This window comes from Somniosus microcephalus, chromosome 5 (genome assembly GCF_052327205.1).
Source record: "Somniosus microcephalus isolate GS21.2 chromosome 5, FLI_Smic_1.0, whole genome shotgun sequence".
Taxonomy (NCBI): Eukaryota; Metazoa; Chordata; class Chondrichthyes; order Squaliformes; family Somniosidae; genus Somniosus; species Somniosus microcephalus.
The window spans coordinates 162,707,053-162,734,346 of NC_140991.1; the positions used below are offsets into that span (position 1 = coordinate 162,707,053).

Genomic DNA, 27,294 nt, shown 5'->3' on the forward strand with positions numbered 1-27,294 from the left:
TGGCCAATCCACACTATTTTCCCTTGATCGACCCTGCTAAGCCCGCCTGGGCTTAGCAAGCCAATTAAGGGAAAGCCGGTGACAGAGAACGTCAGCGTATGATGTTTCATCTGTCAAAGATTTTTGACAGATGAATTGTCATCGTTTGACAGCTTTGAGAAGCTGTCAAACACAGACATTCTCTGTTGTTTGTTGAGTTCTTGTACTTAAGACTCACCAAACCTATTTCCTGAGCAGAAAGCAGATGGCTGTTGCATCGGAGAATGTAGCAGCCATTCTGTCTCTGCCATTGAGATGCCGGAGCCTTTGGATCCCCAACGATTGAAGCCTGCAGGAAGAAACAAAGGTAAGTAAACTTTTTCTAACACTTTTCACTCACCTCACATACCTACCTGTCCACACTTGCACCCATCATTCACCTCCACAGCGCACTTTTGGACCCTGCTCACCCCCACAGACCCACTGCTGTTAACAGGCAGTTAAGTGGCTATAATCCCCTTCCCGCCTCCAGGAGACGGGACCTGGCGCGGGTCGGGTACCCGCCTCCTGGGACAATGGCATGGAGGTGGGTTGGGGGCGGGATGGGTACTTGCCCCCAGATTCTGCCATTTTCCCGGCAGTCCCACCTCCAAACCCACCTCTCCAGGGATCACCCCCTATATCTTCAGTACATAAAGGAAACATGGGTAACCAGCTCATAAAGCCTACTACAAACAGAGATCATATGGAATCTGTCCTAACACAGACTTAATTTAATTTTCTTAATCTTGTAATGGTTAGTTTTACAAAATATACACCACCAACAAAACAATACAACTGTATATTGCCACAAACAGTTAGAACACCATAGCAATGGGCTCACAATATAGGAACATAGGAACAGGAGTAGGCCCTTTAGCCCCTCGAGTTTGTTCCGCCGTTCAATGAGACCATGGCTGATCTGTGACCTAACTCTTTGCCCCATATCCCTTAATATCTTTGGTTAACAAAAATCTATCAATCTCAGATTTAAAATTAACAATTAACCTAACATCAATTACAGTTTGCGGAAGAGAATTCCAAACTTCTACCACTAAAAGGCAAATCGTGTTTAAATAACTTGATCGAGTTTTTTGATGAGGTAACAGAGACAGTTGATGAGGGCAATGCGGTCATTGTGGTGTATATGGACTTCCAAAAGGCGTTTGATAAAGTGCCACATAATAGGCTTACCAGCAAAGTTGAAGCCCATGGAATGAAAGGGAGAGTGGCAGTATGGATCTGAAATTGACTAAGTGACAGGAAACAGAGCGTAGTGGCGCACGGATGTTTTTTGGACTGGAGGAAGGTATACAGTGGTGTTCCCCAGGGAAAATCAATATTCCAGGTTTCTTGACCACAACTTCCCCACCCCCGCTCCGAAACCACGCCCCAGTAAATATCAGGGCCTTTGTAATCTTGGCACTATGTTTGATCCCAAACTGAGGTTTAATTGCCACGTCCTACCCATCACCAAGAGCACTTACTTTCACATCAGCAATATTGCCCGTCTCCCAGCCCCTCTTTTTCCAAAGCCATTATACATTTGTCACATCCAGACTCTACTACTCCAAAGTCCTTCTTTCTGGGCTACTATTCTCTTCCCTTCATAAACTCCAACTTGTCTAAAACTCCCCTGCTTGTCTCCTGTCCCATACTAAGGACTGGATTTTACCAACCTTGGTGGGTCCGTGGCGGGCAACGTCCGTGGTGGGTGCTGACCCCGCAGCTGTCTCGCTCCTGGCCTCCAACATGATCTTACATTAATAGGGCTTGTTAAGCCCGCCCTACGAGGCTCCCAGCCAATTAAAAGGAAGCGGGTCTGATGACGTCATTTGATGATGCGTCATCAGCCGGTTTCCTTAAAGGGACCATGTCCACATTCATTTTGACAGTTGTTGTGTCAGTGTTCTGCAGCATTGAGGTGCTGCAAACACTGACAAGCTCTGCACAAAGGTGCACGTCTGCACCCAGGCTCTCCCATGACTCCCTCCATATGCTTATTGAGGGAGTTACAGCACATAGGGAGGTTCTCTTCCCTTCCAATGGGCAGAAGAGACCTCCCCAGAAGACCAATGCAGCCTGGTTGCATATTGCAGAGACGGACATAAGCAGGGATGTTGTTAGGAGGACCAGGCTGCAGTGGCGCAAACCTTTCAATGATCTCAGTAGATCACGAAACGTTACTGCAAAGCCACACTCAAACTGCTGTGCCTCTCATCACATCCCCATCACTCTGCCTTCCCTACCCTAGTCCTGCACATACTTACTCACACCAACTTACCTTGCACCTCCACCCATCCCTCTCTTATCACTTCCCCATCTCACTAGCCACCCCTCACACTCACCCTCAGCCTTGTCCAATCATATCAACTAACAACACACAAGGGTAAGTGTTTTATGCAATGTTCATGTAAAGTTTCTATTAATGTGTTGTCATACATTGAAATCTTTATTTTCAACACTTTGCCTTCTTGGACAGATTTGTGTGCACCAATGTTGCTGGAACAGATGGCAGCTGAAGTTCAGATGACAGAAGTGATCTGTCAATGGTGAGAGAGGTTGCTCCAAGGAGGTGACAGTGGATAGAGAGTTTACTCCAAACACTTCCAAACTGCATAAAGCACAAAAATGTCCTGCAAATCCTGAAGGCTCCAGCTTCTGACATTGGAAAGTGAACAGCTGTGAAATGATAGTTTTTATACCACTTTTGCAGCTATCACCTATTCACAGCAATGGAGTCATAGAGAACCCGACGCACTTACCTGCCATGATTCTGGAGCGATGGAAATCTCGTGAAAAATTTGGAAAAATGGCTAATAGGTGGTAAAATGCTGTTCAACTACCTATAAAGACCTTCTTAACTATTGAATTGGCTCACCCACCGCATGGTGTCAGGTCTGCAAAGCGCAGGCCGACCCAGTGATGTAAGAAAACTCACTAAGCACTTGGTTGAGTATAAAACAAGGCTTTAATCAACTGTTTCACAACCATGAGATTCTAGTTACATCACTAGTTCCTGGTTACAAAAACGTCCTGGGCAAGCTGGGCCCACGCCCAAATATTTATACTCCTTGGACGGCGCCACCAGCTGGCCGCCCAGTGTTATTTCATGAGTCATTTCTTCATGAATGATAAGATTCATGACACTCAGCACTTGGGAAAACTTACACGGAGGTGGGTTCAGAGCGGGATCCCGACCCGCAGTCAATCTTTTAGATTTTGACAGTGGACCCAGCTCAGAATCCGTCCTCTGAGCACCGACAAAATTCCGGCCTAAGTGTCATTCGTTCTCCACCATTGCTGATTTCAATTGGCTCCCCATTCTTCAACGTTCTACATTTAAAATGGTCATCTTTATGTGTAAAAATTTCCATGGCCTTGCTCTACCCTGTCTCTGCAAGCGATTCCAGCCCTATAATCCCTTACGAACGTACAGTTTTGGTTTCCATATTTAAGAAAAGATATACTTGCTTTCGAGGCAGTTCAGAGAAGGTTCACTCGGTTGATTCCGGAGATGAGGGGGTTGACGTATGAGGAAAGGTTGAGTAGGTTGGGCCTCTACTCATTGGAATTCAGAAGAATGACAGGCGATCTTATCGAAACATGTAAGATTGTGAGGGGGCTTGATCGGGTGGATGTGGGGAGGATGTTTCCACTGATGGGTGAGACTAGAACTAGGGGGCATAATCTTAGAATAAGGGGCTGCCGTTTCAAAACTGGGATGAGGAGAAACTTCTTCACTCAGAGGGTAGTAAATCTATGGAATTTGCTACCTCAGAGAGCTGTGGAAGCTGTGACATTAAATAAATTTAAAACGGAGACAGACAGTTTCCTAGCTGATAAGGGAATTAGGGGTTACGGGGAGCGGGCAGGGAAGTGGACGTGAGTCTAGGTTCGGATCAGCCATGATCCTATTGAATGGCGGAGCAGGCCCGAGGGGCCGTATGGCCTACTCCTGCTCCTACTTCTTATGTTCTTATGTTCTGATTCAGGCCTTCTATACATTCATCCCTCCCTTCACCTCACTATTGGTGATAGAGCATTCAGTCACATCAGTCCTGCTCTCTGGAACTCCCCTCCTTTCACCTTTCCACCTCCTTCCATCTTTAAAAATCTCCTCAAAACCCAGCTCTTCTGCCAAACTTTCCACCCCATTGCCTAAACTCTCCTTTCCTGGTTCAGTGTCATTCCAAATTGTTATTCTGTGAAATACCTTAGCCCATTTTCCTATGCTAATGGTGCTATACAAGTTATTTTTTTAGATAAAATTCAGCTCTACTCTCTTATACACTATTTATGGAATGTGTTATTAAATCGTTCCAATATCAGTAAATGTGTGTTGATTCTCATGAGCCTTGTAATTACATATTGTGCTCTGGCTTTGGTAAATGAAAGATGAATATGGGCAATCTTGCTAGTGATGTAACTAATTGGAATATTGCAATTAAGAGAACTCTTATGAATGATGAACATTTACTGGGTCACCATTAACTCCTCTGTTGCAGCAACACTCTACTTACTATTAATACTTCAACATTGTTACCATTCAGGATCAATACACTGATTTCTGTGCATGCTCCATGTAACACAGCAACATTCATCCACATTTGTAGGTAACAATCAGCACCAGTCCCAGCTCCACTACTGCTACCATTGCTCCAAGGGATGGAATTTTGCCATGGGTGGGCATTTTCATGATTGTCTTGTAAGATCTTGGATTCTCACCCACAGCAGAGTTGTAGCCCCAGGAGTACAAACAGGTAGGAGCTGGGAGCAGCGCTGTTAGGGACAGATGAATGTGTCTCAAGCTCTAACAGTACATTGCACAGTTCTTTAAAGCTTGTGGAATCAGCAATTAAACAGCTTGATAAAACATAGCAAAAACAGTGCCATAATGGAGTGGGTTATTTATCTTCTAATTTACCAATAGACAGGCACTGCAACAAGTGCAACCCTGGAGCACAGCAAGAAATTCAGTGTGCTCCAAGGCAGCTTCCCAGTAACTGGCAGCAATAATTAATACAACCAGTTAGCAATTTAAACATTACAAAGATTATTTTTAGAGTGAGCTCAGCAGTCAGTTAATTTGGCAGATGAGCAGCTATTGGATTTTGGTATGTTTCAGCATTTCTGGTGCAGCCAGGCGCAGATAGGTTACCTAAAGGTGGATTTGTAGTTTTCAGAGGTAGGGAAAGCCGTTCTTGTCTCACTCCATTATGTCTCCATACATGTCATCCACCCGCTGTTTACATTGCATTCGGACCCAACATCCAGGCTTGCACTTCAAAATCAATGCAATGGAGGCTACACACAGAGCTGTGTGCACAGAGCTGGGAGTATTTGCTTAACAGAGTGGCTTGTTATACAGAGTGGCAATGGAAATTTGGTGAGAATGGGAATTTGGTGCAGAGGGGAAGGTGCTAAGTGCTTTAAACCAAGGGGCAACAGTAAATATATAACTAATCAAAGTAATTCATTAGATCTAAAGGTTTTTTTTTAATGCAAAATGATGGGACAGCTGAGACCCATTGCCTGCAATTCCTGTGCTATGTGGCAACTCCAACATGTTTCATGTGTTCTGGATAACCAGGTGTGCAGGAAGTGCCTCCAGTTGCTCAAACACGAGCTCAGGGTTTCTGAGCTTGAGGAGCAGCTGGAGTCACGGCAAGGCAGACAGGAGGCTGAGAATCTCCTGAAGCGCACGTTCCAGGAGGTGGTCACCTCGCAGCTACAGAGTGTTCAGGAGGATAGTAAATGGGTGGCCATCGGGCAGGGTAGGAGGAGGCAGGCAGTGCAGGAATCCTCTGGGAGCGTGGCACTCTCAAACCAGTTTTCAGCGCTGAATACCAGTGAGAGTGATGACACCTTGGGGGAGTGCAATCTAGACCACATCCATGGGAGTGTGGGGCAAATGTCTGCACAGGGGGCACAGCAAAGCGTAATATTGCAGTGGTCATAGGGGTTTTGATAATCAGGGGGACAGACAGTCGTATCTGCAACTGACAACTTGAGTCCCGCATGGTGTGTTGCCTCCCTGGTGCCAGTGTAAAGGATATCACTGAGAGGGTGCAGAACATTTTGAGGGGGGAGGGGAACAGCCAGAAGTCGTGGTCCATGTGGGAACCAATGACCTAGGAAGGGCAAGGGTTGCGGTCCTGCAGTCAAAGTTTCAGGAGGTAGGGAGGAAATTTAAAAGAAGGACCTCAAAGGTAATAATCTCTGGATTATTCCCAGTGCCACGTGCTAGTGAGTATAGGAATAGGAGGATAAAACAGGTTGACGCTGGCTGGGGAAATGGTGCAGAGGAGAGGGCTTCAGATTCATGGGGCATTGCGACCAGTTCTGGGGCAGGAGGGACCTATTCAAGTGGATGGGTTGCAGCTCAGCAGAGCCGAAACCAATTTCCTTGCAGGAAAGTTAATTAGTACAGTGGCTGTTATGTCTTCTAGCGCTCGTAGTGCTTTGTAAAGATGCCTCTGGACTCGGTAGTTTGTAATTATAAACTACTGTTTTATTTGAGTTGTAATGGCTGCCTGCCGCATGGTGCAAGGTGATATTTCCAAATGCCCTGTGCAGCGCCTGCGCACTACTTTCCCAGCATCGTAGTGCTGCTACACTTGATTTGAGTGTTAGTACACTTGTACAATGTAGTCCCAACATAACTATGTAACATCCCTCTTTCCCAACAAAACTAATTACATCAATTTTTCTATTTTACAATGTTTCCAGTTGAATAATGTTAACAAAATACAGAACGTGAGGTGGTGTATTTTTACTGTCAGGCCCTTCATCTCGTGTTTTTCGTGTGGTGACAATCAAGACAATGCATCTGCCAGTGCCATTTCTTTTCCTGGCCGGTATTTTAATTCGAAGTCGTAACTTTGGAGCCTGAACAGTAACCTTTGCAGTCTTGCTGGGGCCTTGCTTAGGTTTTTCTTGTAAATTTGTTCGAGTGGACGATGATCACTCTCTACCTCGAATTTTCTTCCGTATAAGTAGGTGTGGAACTTTTTGCATCCGTATACTACTGCCAATAGCTCTCTTTCGATGTTTGTGTATCTTGTCTCTGTTGATGTCAATGCCTTCGATGCGAAAGCTATTGGTTTTCCTTCCTGCACGAGGGCTGCCCCTAGCCCCCTGGTAGAGGCATCTACCTGTAGGGTGACAGGTTTTTTTCTATCGTAATAAGACAGGCTGGTTTCTTTACATAATAATTCCTTTAGGTGTTTGAAGTTCCTCTCATGGGATTCTGACCATTGGTATTTGGTGTCTTCTTTTAGTAATTCTCTTAGGTTCGCTGTGTAGTCTGATATGTTCGGGATGAAAGAGCTCATATACTGGACCAAGCCGAGGTAGCTTCTCAGCTCCTTCTTGTCATTTGGAGGTTTCATCTCTGCTATCGCCTCGACCTTTTCGGGATTAGGCTTGACACCCTCCGGTGTGTAGATCATGCCAAAAAATTTGCATTTCGTACTTTTAATGATGCACTTCTCAGCGTTCAGCTTGATGCTAGCCATTCTGGTGTGCTCCATGGCCTCATGCAAGTGCACGTCGTGGTCTCTTTCATTTGTTCCGTAAACTTGGATGTCATCAGCGATTCCAATGGCTCCTTCACAGCCTTTGTATGTTTCATCGATCTTTTGTTGGAAGATGTCTTGGCTGACTTTCAACCCGAATGGCAGCCGTAGGAATTTATAACGCCCCAATGGTGTATTAAAAGTCATCAGGTTAGTTGATTCTTCGTCCAGTTTTATGTTCCAGTAGCCGTTTCTGGCATCCAGTTTGGAGAAGACTTTGGCTCTTGCCAGTGCTGGTGTGATTTCTTCTAATGTTGGTGTGGGGTAGTGGTCTCGCTTTATTGCCTGGTTTAAGTCTTTGGGGTCCAGACAGATTCTGAGCTGCCCGTTCGACTTTTCCCATACCACAATCGAGTTTACCCAGTCTGTGGGTTCAGAGACCTTTGCGATTATTTCTTTCTCTTCCATTTCTTTTAGTTCGGTGTATAATTTTTCTTTTACCTCGATGAGTATTTTTCTTAGAGCGTGGATGACGGGTTTTACCTCTGGATCTATTGTTATATGGTACTTGAACTCCCCGAAGCATCCTACAGTGTCATCAAAACACTCTAGATACATGTCCATCAAATGTTTCGTGTCCATGATTTGTGGACGATTTTCCAGTGGGGTGTTGCTGTCGACTTTCAGTGATGTTTTTGTTGGTTCGTGGTTTACCGAGATTAACCCCAGCTTCTCGCAGCTGTTTAATCCCAGGATCGCCGGTCCCTCGGAGTCGGTCTCATAGAACATGCAGTTGATGTTTCTGCTTTTGTGTGTTCCTTTTATACAGGTTGTTCCGAGTTGTCTGATCTCGCTCCCCCCATACGCTGTCAGCGTGATGTTGTTTGCTTTTAAACATCCTCTTTTCGGGTATCTATCTTCGCCCAAGTTTTCGGGGAAAGTCCTCTGGTATAGCCTCAGTGGAAGGATGTTGCTCTGAGCTCCTGTGTCCAACTTTACTTTTAGATTGATGGTTGTGGGCTGTCCTTCGATCCTCTTTTTAATCTGGATGATAGTGTGCCATTCTTTCTTTGGGGTGCTTTCCGCTCTGGACGTTTCGTGTAAGAGAACCTTTATGGTTTCAATGTTCAGAGCTTTGTCGTACCCGCAGTCTTCGTCATCTTGCTCACCCATGGTATGGATTTTGTTTTTCTTTTGTTGGTTCTACTGTCCACCTCTGCTTTTGGTGTGTAGCCCCTCTCTTTTAGCTCTGCACATCTTTTGCCAGTGGTTTGCTTTACCACACGTGTTGCAGCTTGTTCCATACGCTGGGCATTTTCTTCTGTCTGTGTAGTCGTGTTGCCTTCTGCATTTTCTACACGTATTCTTCCCACTGTCATATACTTGTTTTTGTGTGCTGTGCTTTTTGCGCACTGCATCTACTCTGTGATCCGGTTCGGGAGTTGTCCGCACGTCAGCCGTATGAGCATTCAGCATTTTCATCTGTTGTTTTGTGGCTTCGTGAGCCCTCGCTGTATCTGTGGCTTCTGATATTCAGAGCTTTTCTTTTCCTAATTGTTCTTTTTGCACTTCTGTATGTTCTGATCCCCATATTAGTTGGTCTACCAGCCTTTCTTCTAGTTCCGTAAACTTGCATTTGCTGGCTTCGTTTTTTAATCTCGTCAGGAAATTGTCAGCTGTTTCACCAGGTTCCTGTCTTAAGCTTTGGAATTTATACCTGTGTATGCGGTGGTTTGATTTAGGCTCAAGATGGTTACTGAACTTTTCATAAATCTCCGTAGGGTTCGTTTTATCCTCTTCGGATAAACTCCAGCTGTTATAGAGAGCTAAGCCTTTTTCTCCCGCCCACAGTAGAATGTAGCTGACTTTTTCCTCATCGGAGGAGCCTTTCAGGAAACTTTTAAATGTAAGCTCGCATTTTTGCTTAAATTTCCGGAAAGCTTCCACGATATCGTCGGCTTCCCAGTTCATGATGGGTAGCATATTCACGGTCAGTGCATTGGACGCCGCCATTTTAGCTGTCCGTACGATTCGCGGTTAAAACGCTTCAGAGTTTACTTTTAAATTTCTTTCTTCGATCTGATATCGTTTTTATTTGTGTAAGTTTTACTCACTTATACCGCTGCCACCATGTTATGTCTTCTAGCACTCGTAGTGCTTTGTAAAGACACCTCTGGACTCAGTAGTTTGTAATTATAAACTACTGTTTTATTTGAGTTGTAATGGCTGCCTGCCGCATGGTGCGGGGTGATATTTCCAAGTGCCCTGTGTGGCGCCTGCGCACTACTTTCCCAGCATCGTAGTGCTGCTACACTTGATTTGTGTGTTAGTACACTTGTACAATGTAGTCCCAACATAACTATGTAACAGTGGGGGAGGGTTTCAATTAATTTGGCAGGGGGTGGACACCAGAATTAGAGAGGAGAAACAAGGTACACAGATGACTAGGAGAGGCAAATAGTGCTAGAGTAAAGCATAGTTCAGAAATAGGAAGGATCAGACAGGGGTCAAATGCAAAGCAGTCTAAGATGGGTTTGGAATGCATGTACGTAAATGCATGGACAGTGGTAAATAAGGCTGGTGAAGTGCAGGCACCAGTCGCCACATGGGATGATGACATAGTGACAATAACAGAGACCTGGCTCAAAGAAGGGGAGGATTGGGAACTTAATATTCCTGGCTACAAGGTATTCAGGAAAGTTAGGGAAGGAAAAAAAGGAGGCGAGGTGGCAGTATTGATCAAAGATACTGTTATTGCACTGGAGAGGGATGATGTAGTTGAGGGGTCAAAGACAAAAAGTCTATTTGTTTAGAATTAAGAAACAATAGAGGAGCTATTACTCTAATGGGGTGTATAGTATAAGCCATCAAATAGTGAGAAGGATTTAGAGGAGCCAAATTTTCAGGGAAATCACAGAAAGATGCAAGAACTACAGAGTAGCGATAATGTGGGACTTCAATTATCCTAATATAGACTGGGACAGCAACAATGTATGGGGCAAAGAGGGGAAGGAATTTTTGAAATGTGTATGAGGTACTTGCTGCCTATATGGATGAGAACAAGGACTGCAGGGAGGATGGGCAAACTGGCCACGGCACTGTGGTACAGGAGGCCATTCAAGTGGGGGGAGTAAAAAGGAATAAAAAGGAATATAGCAGTGGTACAGGACAGTATAGTCGGGGGGATAGATACTGCTCTCTGCAGCCATGACCGGGAGTTCCGAAGGCTGTGTTGCCTGCCCAGTGCCAGGGTTAAGGATATCTCCTTGTGGCTGGAGAAGAACTGGGAATGGGAGGGGGAGGATCCAGTTGTCGTGGTCCATGTAGGAACCAATGACATAGGTAGAACTAAGAAGGATGTTCTGCTGAGGGAGTTTGAGGAGCTAGCATCTAAATTAATCAGCAGAACCTCAAAGATAATAATCTCTGGATTACTACCTGAGCCATGCGCAAATTGGCACCGGGACAAGCACGTCAGAGAGTTAAATGCGTGACTCAAAGAGTGGTGTGGGAAGAAGGAGTTTTGATTCATGGGGCACTGGCATCAGTATTGGGGAAAGAGGGAGCTGTTCTGTTGGGACGGGCTCCACTTGAACCGTGCTGGGACCAGTGTCCTGGTGAATTGAATAACTAGGGCTGTAGATAGGGCTTTAAACTAAAAAGGTGGGGTGAGGGGGCAGGTGAGGAAAATATAGTAACCTAAAGAGAAAAGTCAAAGCAATGGAGCAGTGTAGTGATAAGCAGTGTGTGACAGGAAGGGACAGAGATTTTCAATATAATAGTGCATCAGCGAATAAGGTGAAAATAATGAATAATGGTAAAAAGTTAGAGCTAAAGGCTTTTTACCTGAATGCATGAAGCATCCGTAACAAGATAGCTGAATTAATGGCACAAATAGAGAAAAATGCATATGATCTAACAGCCATTACATGAACATGGTTGCAAGGCTAAATATTCCAGGGTACTTGACGTTTTGAAAAGACAGGAGGGTAGGTAGCCCTGATAATTAAGGGTGACATAAGGACAGTAATGAGAAAGGCTCTTGGCTTAGACGATCAGGAAGTGGAATCAGTATGGGTAGAGATAAGAAATAACAAGGGGCAGAAAATAATGGTGGGAGTAGTTTATAGGCCCCCTAACAGAAGCTATACCATTGGACAGAGTATTAATCAAGAAGTAATAAGAGATTGTAACCAAGGTAATGCAATAATCGTGGGGGAATTTAATCTTCATATAGATTGGGAAAATCAAATTGGTAAGGGTAGTCTGGAGGACGAGTTCATGGAATGCATTTGAGACAGTTTTCTAGAACAATACATCTTGGAACCAACCAGGGAACAGGCTATTTTAGATCTTGTTTTGTGTAAGGAGACAGGGCTAATTAGTAATTTTATAGTAAAGGATCATCTAGGGAAGAGTGACCATAATATGATAGAGTTTCACATTGAATTTCAGAGTGACATTCTTAAGTATGAAACTAAAGTTTTAAACTTAAAGCCAATTACATAGGTATGAGGGGTGAGTCGGCTAAAGTAGATTGGGAAATTAGATTAAAAGGTATGACGGTAGATAAGCAGTGGCGGACATTTAAAGAAATATTTCAAAATTCTCAACAATTATACATTCTATTGAGAAATAAAAACTTCACGGGAAAAGTAATCCATCAGTAGCTAACTAAAGAAGTTAAGGATAGTATTAGTTTAAAAAAAAGAGGCTTATAATGTTGTGAAGAATAGTAGTAAGCCTAAGGATTGGGAGAACTTTAGAAATCAGCAAAGGATGGTCAAAAAGCTGATAAAAAGGGAGAAAATAGAATATGAGAGTAAATTAGTAAGAAATATAAGAACAGATTGTAAGAGCTTCTACAAGTATATAAAAAGGAAAAGAGTGGCAAAAGCAAGTGTTGGTCCCTTAGAGGCTGAGACAGCAAAACTATATTCGGGAACAAGGAAATGGCAGACTTTAAACAATTATTTTGTATCTGTCTTCAAAGTGTAAGACGCAAAGAGTATACCAAAAATAGTGGGGAACCAAGGGGCTAATGAAAGTGAGGAACTTAAAGTAATTAATATCAGTAGAGAAAAAGTACTTGAGAAACTAATAGGACTAAAAGCCGACAAATCCCCTGGACCTGTTGGCCTACATCCTAGGGTTCTAAAAGAGGTGACTGCAGAGATAGTGGATGCATTGGTTGTGATCTTCCAAAATTCCCTAGATTCAGGAACGGTCCCAGTGGATTGGAAGGTAGCAAATGTAACCCCGCTGTTCAAAAAATGAGAGGGAGAGAAAATAGGGAACTGCAGGTCCGTTAGCCTGACATCGGTCATTGGGAAAATGCTGGAATCCATTATTAAGGGCACTTAGAAAATCATAATATGATTAGGCAGAGCTCAAGGGGCCAAATGGCCTATTCCTGCTCCTAATTCTTATGTTCTTATGTATAAGAGAACGTTCTTGATCAGTGTGTTTCCAGTTGAGGAAGGAAGCAGTGTTGGCTCTAGTCCTGAGGAATGAAGTGGGGCAAGTGGTGGGGCAAGTGGAGCATGTTTCAGTGGGAGAGCATTTGGGGAACAGTGATCATAATATCATCAGGTTTAGAATAGTTATGGAAAAGGACAAGTTACAATCAAGCATAAAAGTACTTAGCTAGAGGAGGGCTAATTTCAGTAAGTTGCAATGGGATCTAGCCCAGGTGGATTGGAATCAAATATTGGTAGATAAAACAGTTATAGAACAATGGCAAACCTTCAAGCACATCACATGAGCTTCGCCAGTGCTCTGAGGTAGCGGCTCGCTCCTCGGCATTAGTGCCTTAAGAGAGGTGTGTAGTGCCTGATTTAGCATTCCAATCACCTCCAGGGGCAATAGAAGCCAAGTTTGCAGTCGGAGGTGATAATTAGCACCAGGCGCTAAACTTTGCGCCCAGCCGGTAATTGCACCCCAAACGGGGCGATACCGAATTTCTCTCCCATAGAATCATAACGACACAGAAGGAGGCCTTCCACTTATGTTCCCATGGGGGGAAAAGCTATAGCTCCCTGGATCACTAAAGATATGGCCCGTATTTCGCGGTGAATGATGACGATGAACTGTCAAACTGATCATAACTTCAGGCTTTAATGCAGCTAAACATGGAAATCCTGAAGTTGCGGTAAGTAACATTCATTGCTCCGACACAGGCTATGCTGTGGACCCCCACCTGCAACCCCAACCCCACCCATAGCCAGTAATCAGTGAAATCAGTGAAACTGATGAAAACTTGGGCTCCTCCACACTAATACAAATAACCCATTAAATGTTAGGCCTTGTTGGAATAGTTGTAACTGGGCTTTTAACAGTATTGACTGCTAAACAACCATCCTGGTCCTGAAAAACTAATTTTTATATTTGTGGAAAGTCAAATGTCTCCATTATGATAAAAATTATAATTTAAAAAATTTAAAAATCTATTTTTTAAAGTTTGTTCATGATATTTCAGCTTCTACCTTAACCCTATGTGTATGTTCCAATCTTTATTTCACTCTCTGTAACATTTTTAAATAGTGCAGATAATCAGTGTTATTTTATTTCCTGGTTTGCTGTCTGTGAGAATTCTTTAATGTGATTGGCTGTTTAGACAGCTTGACGACGTCATTGCTGCACCATGCTAGGAATCCCCTATTTACAGCACTACAATCAATTGCACATCGAGAAACCTAAAGTTTTCGCCAGAGATCGTGAGATCTCTGTGGGCAGCTTTCTTCAAGGTCAGCAGCGATCGCCATCGTAGTGCCGCTAACTGCAAATTACAGGCCATAGAGATTAAAATGAGATAGAAAAAGGAGGTTGTGACAGTTGTAAGATTAATAATACAGTAGAGAACCAAACTGAATATAAAAAGTAGAGAGGAGATCTAACAATGGAAGTCAGAGGGACAAAGAGAAGTGTAAGAATAGATTAATGGCTAACATAAAAGGGAACCCAAAAGTTTTTTTATAAACAACTAAATAGTAAATGGTTAATCAAAGGAAGGTTGGGCCAATTAGGGAACAAAAAAGAAATCTTCCTGTGGAGGCAGAGGGCATGGCTGAGGTACTAAATGAATACTTTGCACCTGTCTTCACTAGGGAAGAGGATGCTGCAAATGTAGTAGTAGAGAATTTGGAAAAGGATAAAAATAGATAAAGAGGATTTACTTAAAAGGTTGATAGTCCTAAAAGTCAAAAAGTCACCAGATGGGATGCATCCTACATTACTGAGGGAAGTAAGGGTGGAAATTCTGGAGGCTCTGCCCACAATCTTCCAATCCTCCTTGGATATGGGGGTGATGTCAGAGGACTGGAAGAATGTAAATGTTACACCCCTGTTTAAAAAAGGAGTGAGGATTAACCCAGCAACTACAGGCCAGTCAGTCTAACATCGGTGGAGAGGAAACTTTTAGAGAGAATAATCTGGGACAAAATTAATTGGCATTTGGAAAAGTATGGACAAATAAATGAAAGTCAGCACAGATTTGTTAAAGGCAAATCATATTTGACTACCTTAATTGAGTTCTTTTATGAAGTAATGGAAAGGGTTGATGAGGGTAGTGCAGTTGATGTTATGCATATGGACTTTCAAAATGTGTTTGACAGAGTACCACATAATCAAATTGTTAGCAAAATTAATGCCCATGGGATTAAAGGGATAGTGGCAGCATGGATACAAAACTGGCTAAGGGACAGAAAGCAGAGAGTAGTGGTGAACAGTTGTTTTTCAGACTGGAGAGAAGTATGCAGTGGTGTTCCCCAGGGGTTGGTATTAGGACCACTGCTCTTGTTGATATATATTAATGGCCTGGACTTGGGTATGCAGTGCATAATTTCAAAGTTTGCAGATAATACAAGACTCGGAAATGTAGTTAACAATGAGGAGGATAGTAACAGACTTCAGGAGCACATAAACAGACTGGTGAAATAGGCAGACACATGGTCGATGAAATTTAACGCAGACAAATGTGAAGTGAAGCATTTTGGTAGGAAGAATGAGGAAATCTATATATATAAAACGGTATGTCTCTCTGTCTGTCTTTCTGTCTCTCTGTCCGGCTATACAATCAAAAGTTATAGAGCGTACCTACACGTGTGTTACATCAAAAGAAAGCTTACGATTCCAGAACGGTCGTAAGAGTATTTACGTTTCAGTGAGACAAAAATTGTGCCCGCGGTATCCAAAAAACGTTCAAAATTCTGCTCATTATCTGCTCATTAGCATTGAGTGACGTCGAGGTCGACCAATCGTACGGTCGAGCAACCCGACGGTCGACCAATCGCTGCGTGGCGGGGGCGGGTTCCTGGCGCATGCGGGCGGGCCCTCCTAGAGTCGAGTGACGGGACGATTGACCAATCCTACGCTTCGGTGACCTGATGGTCAACCAATCGGTGCGTGTGTGGGCGGGCCTTATCATTCTGAACCGAGGTGAGTCGCCGCCATCTTGATTCCAAATTTTTCATTTCTTTTTCCCGCTTTCTGCGTCTTTAAAAAAAATGTTGCTTTTAAAACACATATTGTTTTTTTATAAAGTTAATTACTTTCTAAATCTTTTATATAATCTCATTAATTTTCTTACCTTTCCCCGTTTTTGCAGGTAGGCCTCGAAGCCTGAGCATCTGTTGCCAGCCATGCTGGACCCTAGGCAATTGTTTTGTGGCAAGCTCCTCCCACCCCTCACCCCCCACCCCCCCGCTGGGCCCGATTCCAAACCAGCGGCCAGCCATCTTGGTAAAGGCTGGCTGGGCTCACTGCAAGCTCTTCGCGCTCGCGCTCCACGGCGCACGCGCACCTCCACAAAGAGCGCGGCCAGAGGGAAGCGAGCAGGTTAGCGGGGGGGCGGGGCTCGGGAGGGGAGGGGGAGCGGAGAGGGTTACCCCGGCAACCGGGCTCGCCAGCCGCAATCGGCCGTCTCAAGCCGCTCAGGCCCAGGCCCGGTCCCGGAGATCGGGAGGCGGAGAGGGGAGGAGGGTTACCAAGGCAACCGGGCCCGGCCAGCCGCAATCGGCCGTCTCAAGCCACCTCAGGCCCGGCCTCGGGAGGGCGGGGTTCGGGCTGACCGGGTCGCTGCGCTCGGCATGTCAGTGCGCGGGGCGGCACGGAGCTCAGCGGAGCCATCGCCGGCAGAGGGGAGAGGGTCTGCTGGCTCCCCCCTCCCTTTCACCCCCCCTCCTTCCCCCACCTCCCCCACCCCTCCCCTCCTCTCTCCCCCTCTCCCCCTCCCCTCTCCCCCTCCCCTCCTCTCCCCCTCCCCTCCCCCCTCTCCCCCTCCCCTCACCCATCTCCCCCTCTCCCCCCTCTCCCCCTCCCCCTCCCCTCCTCCTCCTCCTCCCTCCCCTTCCTCCCCTCCTCCGCCTCCCTCCCCCCTCCCCCCTCCCCTTTCCCCCTCCTCTTTCCCCCCTCCCCTCCCCTTTCCCCCCTCCCCTTTCCCCCCTCCCCTTTCTCCCCCTCCCCTCCCCTTCCCCCCCTTCCCCCCCACCTTCCCCCTTTCCCCCCACCTTCCCCCCCTTCCCCCCAGTCGCGCTCTCTCTTCCCCCCAGTCGCTCTCTCTCTTCCCCCCAGTCGCTCTCTCTCTTCCCCCCAGTCGCGCTCTCTCTACCCCCCAGTCGCTCTCTCTCTCTCTCTCTTCCAACAACAACATGCCCTCAAAAATCCCTCGGCACCGCCGGGCACTTCTGCTAGTGCAATATATACTAAATGGTACAATCTTAAAGGGTGTGCAGGAACAGAGAGACCTGGGGGTGTATGTACACAAATCTTTGAAGAAGCCAGGACAAGTTGAGAAGGCTGTTAAAAAAGCATCTGGGATCCTTGTCTTTATAAATAGAGGCGCAGAATACAAAAGCAAGGAAGTTATGCTAAACCTTTATAAAACACTGGTTAAGCCTCAGTTGGAGTATTGTGTGCAATTCTGAGCACCACATTTAGGAAGGGTATCAAGGCATTAGAGAGGGTGCAGAAGAGATTTATTAGAATGGTGCCAGGGATGAGAGACTTTACTTATGTGGATAGACTGGAGAAGTTGAGATTGTTCTCCTTAGAGCAGAGAAGGTTAAGAGGAGATTTGATAGAGGTGTTCAAAATCATGAAAGTAAATAAGGAGAAACTATTTCTAGTGGCAAAGGGATCAGTAGCCAGAGGACACAGATTTAAGATGATTGGCAAAAGAACCGGAGGCAACGGGAGGACATTTTTTTTTACACAGCAAATTGTTGTGATCTGGAATGCACTGCCTGAAAGGGTGGTGGAAACAGCTTCAATAGTAACATTCAAAAGAGAATTGGATAAATACTTGAAGGGAAAAATTTACAGTGCTATGGGTAAAGAGCAGAGGAGTGCAATTAATTGGATAGCTCTACCAAAGAGCCGGCACAGGCACGATGGACCGAAAGGCTATATTCTGTGCTATATCATTTTATGACTCTAGGGGGAAAAATTGGATTGATTTGCACCTCTCGTCAGCGCCCCCGAGTGCAGTGCTGCTAACACCTCCCGCGAAATTCAGCAGGAGGTTAGTGGCAGCAAAAGCCGGTAGCGCCCCGTGGCGCTGTGCCGCCGGCGATGACATTGTCGCTGTGCGCACTGCCTCACTCGTGCCTCAGTCATAAACTTGAGTTGCACCCCTGACCTATCGGCAGATGATATGTCCGACAGGGTCAGGGTGGTGTTTTTGCAGCCGCAGCAGCGCTACTTAAAGGGCAGGTGTCAGACGGCCATTTTTTTTTTGACCGACTACCAGCTCCTGCCCCCTTCCCCTTCTTTCTTCGGGGTGCCGGCCGCGATCGCTCAGCTGACACTCCTCTTGAATGCCGGGCTGTTTTCATGGCACCCCGCTCCCCGGTGGTCCAGCAGGGCCCCGGTGTGCGCAATGCTAGGCCCCGCCCCTTTAATCAGGGGAGGGAGTCCTGCGATGGCGCGGTGCTATGTGCCGATGCATGTGGCGCTGTTGCATGTAGTGCCATGATATTCAGTTGTAGCACCCCAAGAATGGAGGTGGATTGCTTCCAGTATCGCCCCATCTCCTGCTTGGGGCGCTACAACTGAATTTCAGTTGGAGGGGCGCTAAAATTAGTGCCGCGGCGACGTTAGTGCCCAGGGGCACCACCGAATCTTTCCCCCTATTATTTTCAAAATCAGCATGGCGCCCTATGGTGAGCTGCCTCCACTGAAATTTCCAGCTTTTCCACTCTGCTGAGCTGCACTGACCGCAGGGCGTGCTTATTCCTTGAGACGGCACTGTGCTCAGCAGCACAGATGGAAATGTGCATCGGGATTGGGCTTCGCCTGCTGTGTGCCTCCACGTAAGGTTGACACTTGCGTTTAGAATATGTCATCTGACTGAACTTATCACCTTTTCAAATCTAAGTGGAAGTTATAGCTTATATACAAATACACATATATATTTGTAATTTGTAGCTTTTGCCAGTAGTTGAGGTGTGACTCTGAAATCTCAGTGCACATTTTGCTTGTTTGGCCTTGATGCCTGTCTCAGCACCCCCCCCCCCACCCCCCCGTGAGGGGCAGAGAAAGAAAACTAGGTGGGTCAAAGGCAGAGAGAAGCCGGGTGGCAATGAAGCATTGCTGCACCCGCAAGTGTTTGTGGCGCAGGAACCCAGACTTCGAAAGTGTGGTAGAAGGGGTACAGAGTGTGAGGCTGCCACTGCAGCCAGTATCCCCAGTACTATCTGAGCATTACTGAGGAGGACACTCCATCACTAACAGCAGGAAGATGAACCAGGACTGGCTGGCTTCTCACTGAAGGAAGTTAACCTAATTAAACGTTGGTTAAAAAAAGTATCAAAAATTATTATTTGCTTGCATACTTTACACTGATCGGAGCTGCTGGAGGGAGTAAGAAAGAGCAGCATGGGGGGGGTGGGGGAGGTGCAGCGGCACGGGGGGTTAGGGGTGGGTGGGGTGTGGAGCAGCACATTGGGGGCCCGGAGGCTGATCGGGGGACCAGAGGCTCATCGCGTGGGGGGCTGGTGAAGCATCAGGGGGAGGCAGACGACATCGGGGGCTGGAGGAGCATCGTGGGGGGTGCAGGGGGGAGGCCTCATTGGGGGGCGGAATTGGAGGCTTGGGGGGGAACTCGGAGGCCGGGGTGGGGGATCAGAGGCCTCATGAGGTGGGGGAGTCTCCAATCGTGTGGGGTGGGTGAGGCAGGGACGCTAGATCCAGGAGGTAAGTGTAAAAGCCTTCCATTAGCTGTTGCGTTCCACGAGACCTGTAAAACCTGGCCAGCCACAGTTAAATTTAAAATGATGGTTAAATCTGAGGCACACCAGCCTCATTATAATATTTAAATGGCTGACCCATCTCCTAGGCGTGGATTTGCTGCCCACCCTCCCTATTCCACCTCCGTTAAAACCGGAAGTGGGTGGGTTAAAGGCGAGTTCTGGTCGGGATTCAGATTTTTAACACACTAATTTCCCACCCAACCCCAACCCACCTGTGTTTTTTCGGTTAAAATTCCCCCCATAGAAATGTGTAGCGGAGAGGCCATTCAGCCCATTGTCTGTGCTGGCTCTTAACTCAAAACTAATCCCACTGCCCACCTCTTTCTCCACAGTTCAGTATCTTCCTCTGCTTCAAATATTTATCCAATTTTGTCTTAAAAGCTGGAATGGTCTCTGTCTCAAACACTCCCTGTGGCAAAACATTCCATACTCCAACAATCTTCTCTGTAAAGAAATTTCTCCTAACCTCTTTCTTCACTCTCAGTGATCATTTTAAATTGATCCCTCATCAATGACTCCCCAACCAGAAGAAATAGTTTTTTTTTCTTTCCACTCTATGAAAACCCTTCATAGTTTAAAAAAATCCTATTAAATTTCCTCTTAACTTTTTCTGCTCTAATGAAAATAGTCTCGAGTGGCTCAGGTCTCTCCTTACAACTTTAGACTTGTTTTTCCTTTAAAAGACCATCCAAGCTGTTGTTTGTGCTTCCTGAAAACAGAAATACAGGAGATACGCTGATTTAGAGGCCCTTGTTGCTTACCTCCTGCGTGGCGAGGAGGACTGCTGGAATTCCTCGCCTGTGATGAAGGGCTCGGAAGAGAGGACTTGCTCTTGAATGACATGAACAGATGCCGGCAGAAGTCATCAGGCAGCTCAGCCTCCAAGAATGTTTTCATAAACAGTTTGAAGCCTTCAAAGTCTATTGGCTAAAGTTAGAATAAACAGCAGTTACTCGTAAAGAAAATAACACAAAACCAGAAAATATTTTGCATTTGAAAAAATGTCATCCATAATCTTAGCTGAAACTAACAATCAAAACTTTTTCAGTGTGAAACATTTGTGTTTCATTATTTTTAATCTTTCATAAAAGATCTGTGCAACTGTATTAATCAAACAATAAAATCAAGAAAGACAAACCAAGTGGTAAGTTTTTTTAATGAAATAAAAAGGATTGATTTCTTTTTAATAAATTGGTGTAATAATTGTTATTCTTCAAATTAAGGTATATTTTAATTTATGATAGAAAGTTATATAACACATCTGGAAAACAGAGTAACACCTGTTCCTGTAAGAAACCTTTCAACTGTAAACTGTAGAACATTCCTTTACCATGACCACTCTTTTTGGTTCTTACAACCACAGCAGGTACTTCAACAAAATATTCAGTGTCATCTTAGTCACCTCATTCCTTACAAAATGTTATCAAATTACCTGCTTTTCAAAAACTTTCATTAACTGTATGTCTGTGACAGATGTGCTTCACAGCAATGTAGACATCAACGGAATGTGTAGAAAATATTTAATAATGCCATGCTGGGCTATGTATTTACACATCGAATACTGGAACCTTGCAGTCTTCATTCAATTGGTCTGCACTGAATGGCTCAAAAAACAACCTCTAATGTACAGCTTCCAGGTCAACAAATTCAACCACAAGCCTCTCAGTAATTACTACTACAAGTCCAATGATGCTAGTATTCGGGAGCCTAAGTAAATCATTTCCCCTCACACAGAAAAGGTTCACAAAAATTGTAATTGTCATAACTGCACTGGGCAACACCCACAAAGCATTGCTTATAGCAGAAGGTTATGTCAGAAACCTATTTAAACCTCATAAGGCTGATTTTAGCCTCCTTTATTCCTCAGGAACAGATGGGTAGAACAGAGTATAAAAATAGGCAGAGGTCAAACTCAATGGATTCCACCCACTTCGCATGCTGTTTGAGTTTCCGGTGGGGTGTGCGGCAGACAAAGAACAGAAATAGGCAGGAGCTACATAATGATATGGAAGTGATGTCATTTGGACCCCATGTGATTTTGCGTAGCTTTTCAAAATAACCTTCATCTGCCACCTCCCAGTCCAATGACTTAAGCTCTCCACATCCATTTGGTTAGTGTTATCCACAACTACATCCAATTTAGTGTCATCTGCAAACCTAAACTCAATGGACAATACTCCATCCTCCAAATCAGTACATGATTGGGCTCAGCTTTGATGCCCCTCCAGTCAAATAGTCTGCTGACGTGCACTGTGGGTTCACAGATGCCTAATGGCTAGTTGAGATAAACACTGGAGGGTGACCACTGCCTGTATTTATCATTTTATTTTTTAGACTTTAAGATCAGATATTTTTCTGATTCAGTGGCAAGGACTATCCTTGTAACGGAACCCTCATTCCCTACGAGCCAAAGTGTACCTTTACCTGTCCAATATCTAAGTAATTGTAGCAAGGACAGGGATCAAACAAAGACCTTTGTCATGTATTTTGATTATGGCATTCACGCAATTTCCTGGACTTCGGAAAGTGGTACAATAAACACCATCAGACCATGGCTCAGGTAAAAAAATTACCAAACATATGTATTAAATATATAAAGAAATATTAGCAAAGACAAACAGTAGATTTACAGTGATTACAAAATTTAATATTCCTCCTCAGAATGCAGAAAAATAACAATCACATGTTCTGTGTTAGCACTTAATATAAAACTGGACCTGAAACAAGGCCACAATCCTAACCTTACATGGTGGATCACTGCTAACCTTTCACAGTGTTTCCTGCCTATTTATCTCTTGTTCTTGCTCATAGCTTCAAAAGGACTGCTGACTTGGGGGAAGTATGCCTGAGATACATTTTCAAAATCTTTGATGATAAACTGAAACAAAATAATTAAAAGTGCTTCTCGCAAACTCAAATAGAGCTGGGAGTCAAATATATACTTTGAAAAGACCCACAGGACCTATGTATTTGAATTAATGGCTTGACTCCTACCTCGTAATGAATCAATTTGTTACAAACACTTTGGATGATCTGTGAGATATTCCTTCTCCTAAGAACTATGCCCAACTATTAGCTACTGGAAAAATCCAATCATTGCATTTTATTAACAGTATTCTTTACACAGTAAACAAAACAAGCAGGTAAACATGTTGCAACTTAAAGCAAACATCTCCCTGATGTCTATAGTGTCAGTTCTGTGGATGTTGTGTCATCTAACAGGCCAGACCATGTGAATTAACCTTGTTTTAACACCATTACTCAGGGTGACATGAAATGATAATACATCACATTCAAGTCAGGACAGGATTGGGTTCAGCTTTGATATCCCTCCAGTGAAAGCTTGGTGACACTCACTGTCAAATCACACACAAGAATAGTGACGAGTTGAGCGAGGTAATGTAGGGTGATCATTGACCGTGGAACTGTACCTTCACAGAGGCATAATTTAAAGATACAGAGATATGGGGGGAGAGCAGAGAAGAGGGATTTGTTTAGATTGCTTGAGCAAAGAGCCAGCACAAGCACAATGGACCAAATGCATTCTTCTGTGCTATAAACGCCTGAGGCTCTATAGTTCTATTTCCATAATTAAAACTCTGAAAATACTTAACATTGTAAAATATTAAATGGAAAGTGAGAGTTCAAAAAGAATTACATACAAAAGATGCACATCAGGCTAACTGAAGAATACATTGCCTTGAGATTCTCCTGTGGAGCTATAAGTACTGGACTAACATCAGATTTATTTGGCATCCCAATCAAAAATCACATCTGTATGTCATCAAATAATTAACCAGCAGACTTCAATTCTAGTGCACCACTCCAAAGATAATCAGGAAGTTGCATTTTCACATACATTAATATGAATAACTAAAATGCAATTAAATTGATTTAATAGTGTGGAAGGCCAATAATGATTGTAAATACTCTAATCATGCACTACGATTGACTATTACTGGGAGGTTTTTGGTCTCATTTTGATCCTTTATAAAACCTTGGCTCAGTTACAATAGTAATGTCACAGACATTGCCAATATAAAACAAAGCAGAGCCAGCTCTTCAATATACAGAGCTGCAGATTGTTGGCATAAAAGAAAAATGCTTTCATTCAACTGAGTTCAAATGGTGTCATGAACTATGGCAGAGATACACAAGTGGTTTATGGATTTCCTCTAAAGCTAGAGATTAAAATTACAGCTTTTGACTCACTCTTCTTCATCCATAACTCTTTATAACCTGATGCATAGAATTACATAGAATATACAGCACAGAAACAGGCCATTCAGCCCAACCAGTCTGTGCTGGTGTTTATACTCCACATGAGACTCCTCCCATTCCATCTACATCATCTCAGCCTTTCAGCGTATCTTTGTATTTCCTTTTTTTTCATGTACTTGTCTAGTTTCCTTTTGAAAGCAGCTAAGCTATTTGCCTCAAGCACTTCCTGTGGTAATGAATTTCACATTCTAACCACTCTCTGAATAAAGACATTTCTCCTTATTTCCCTGTTGGATTTATTAGGAGGAGGAATTTCTTCACCCAGAGAGTGGTGAACCTGTGGAATTCTCTACCACAGAAGGCAGTTGAGGCCAATTCATTAAATATATTCAAGAAGGAATTAGATATATTTCTTAAGGCTAAAGGGATCAAGGGATATGGGGAGAAAGCAGGGACAGGTTACTGAATTTGGATGATCAGCCATGAGCTCATTAAATGGTGGAGCAGGCTCAAGGGGCCGAATGGCCTACTCCTGCTCCTATCTTCTATGTTTCTATGTTTCTATATTAGTAACTATCTTGTATTTATGGCCCCTACTTTTGGATTCTTCCACAAGTGGAAACATTTTCGCCACATCTACCCTGTTCAACCCATTCATAATTTTAAAGACCTCTATCAGGACTCCTCTAAGTCTTCTCTTTTCCAAAGAAAAAGCCCCAACCAATTCAATCTTTCCCAAGAGCTATAATCTCAGTTGTGATACCATCCTTGTACAATTTTTTTGCACTTTCTCCAGTGATTCCATGTCCTTTTTATCGTATGGACACCAGAACTGTGCACAATATGCCAAGTGCAGCTTGACCAGGGTCCTATACAAGGTTAACATAACTTCACTACTTTTGAATTCAATACCCCTAGAAATAAATCCCTGGGGGGAATTTTTCAGGGGGTCAGCGGGGTGGGATCGGTGGCGGGTTGGGTGGGAAATGGTTTTTTATACAGCAGGCCGGGAACTCCTTGTTAATCTGCCGCCACGCTACTTTCCCAGGTGTCAGGTCTGTCAGGGCTGAACAGATCCGACATGCAGTGCCATGGGAGGCAATTCAGGTCATTATGACTGTGTTAACAGCCCATTAAAAAGTGTTTTGAGCTCAGCTTTACATTTTATGAGCTCGCCCACGGGGACCACTTTGCTCGGGGATCACATCAGGTAAGGAGGTCGGGAGTTGTATGACCATGCAATCATCTCATTATTTGACAACTGCAAATGTGCTATAAAAGCTCCCATCTCACTGCTGTTCACTTTCCAAGCTCAGAAGCTGTTGCTTACTGCATTTGAAAGTGAGTTTGAGCTTTATGCAGGCTGTAAGTGTTCAGAGTAAACTCTCTATCCAGTGTCACCTCACTGAAACAACCTCTCTCACCATGACAGATCACTTCTGTCATCTCAAGTTCACTTGCCATCTATTACAGCAGCATCAGTATTAAATCCGTGTGTTAATGGAGACACGGAATGCAGGAGTTGGTTTAACAAGTCTTTACTGAATGGAGACAATCTGGAAACTGAAACTACAGAAGCCTGCCAGCGCCTTTTATACAGGGATGGTCACTGCCGGTACTGCAGTCTGAGACCAGTTATTCCCTTAAAGGGACATACACAACAATTCCTCCCCTTTTAGATAAACAGTACATAACATTCATTTAACAACTAAATAATAACTAATTACAATTACAATTACGGTTGCTAGGTACATTAGTTGAAGTTAAGCAATTATAAGTTCAGTCTTTGAGGAGGCTTCCTGATTCTGTCTGGATAATGCCTCTTTGGGATATCAGGTTCTTCTGGCAAGGTTGAGTCGGGATCAATGTCGTTGTTTGGTTCGTCTGCTTCCAATACCACCGATTCTGCGGTAGATGCAATTGATACTTCGGTTTCATCGCCAGGTGTATCAGATCGTGGTGTGGAGTTGAGGTTTTCCAGTGACTCTAGAATCTGGTCAGCATGGCGTCTTACAATGCTTTCTCCAATGTCCACAGTATACATTAGAGATCCTTGCCATGTACAGATCGTTCCTGGCTGCCATTTCTCTGTGCGGTAGTCCCGGGCCAAAACTGGTTGACCTATCTTAAAACTCCTGGTCGGCCTTTCATTCATATTCTGAAACTGCCTGTTCTCCATATCTCTTCTGACATTTGGCTTAACCAAATCCAAGCGGCATTGTTGTCTTCGATTGAAGAACATCATGGCTGGAGTTTGGTTGGTAACCGCATGTGTCGCATTCCGGTAGGCAAACAAGAAGTTATCCACCTTGTGTTGTAGGGGTATATCTTCATTACACATTGCCTTGATAGCCTTCTTGAATGTTTGAACAAACCTCTCAGCCAATTCATTAGTGGCTGGATGATATGGGGCGGATGTGTAATGCTTAACACCATTGTTCTTTAAGAACCTCCGGAACTCTTCAGACACAAACTGTGGTCCATTGTCAGAGCAAATCTGTTCAGGCAGCCCATTCCTGGCGAATATGGTTCGTAAGACTGTGATAGATTTTCCTGTGGTGGTTGAGGACATTTTTATTACCTCTGGCCACTTTGAATGTGCATCCACCGCAATTAAAAACATCGAGTCCATAAAGGGACCAGCAAAATCAATGTGCACCCTTTGCCATGGAGATGAGGGCCACTCCCATGGATGTAGAGGGGCTTGTGGTGGGGCGTTTTGGACCTTCTGGCATCCTGTACAGCTCTTGGTCATCTCTTCGATTTCTCTATCGATTCCCGGCCACCACACAGACGCTCTGGCTAAGTTCTTCATTTTTACCCCTCCCAGATGACCCTCATGAAGCTCATTGAGCACTCTATCCTTCAATTTGGGTGGAATTACTACTCTGGATCCACACATCAAGGTTCCACTGCACACTGACAGCTGTTCTCTTCTCGGCAAGAATGCTGGCAGCAGTGGTTCGCTATGTGCTGGCCATCCCTTCGCCGTTAAATCATAGACCCAGGAGTGTGGTGTATGTAACCTGTTCCACCTTAAGAGAACTACCTTAAGAGATGTACTACTTTCTCTTGGCTGCTGTATACTGTAATACTGTAATACCGGTGGTGACCACACCGGTATATAAGTGTTGTGCAAGGATTTGCTGGGCAGTTCAGTCCTGACCTTCGAATAGTAAAGACCTGTTAAAAGTTATTCTTGTTGTCTGTGTCCAGTGATTGATCCTAAATATAACTGGGACATACAGACTCAACAAGGAGAGTGTCGGGTCATTTCGTGTTTCCTT

General features: G+C 44.4%; 1 protein-coding gene across 1 annotated transcript in view; it reads right to left on the reverse strand.

Moving 5' to 3' along the window:
- The window catches only part of dgkb (diacylglycerol kinase, beta), a 1,409,408-nt gene that overhangs the window by 1,343,547 nt on the left and 38,567 nt on the right, over positions 1-27,294 (reverse strand). Inside the window, exon 2 of the mRNA XM_085988391.1 lies at positions 20,548-20,713. Within this exon, the coding sequence (XP_085844517.1) occupies positions 20,548-20,683 (136 nt within the window). The 5' untranslated portion in view covers positions 20,684-20,713. The remainder of the gene's footprint in view (positions 1-20,547; positions 20,714-27,294) is intronic.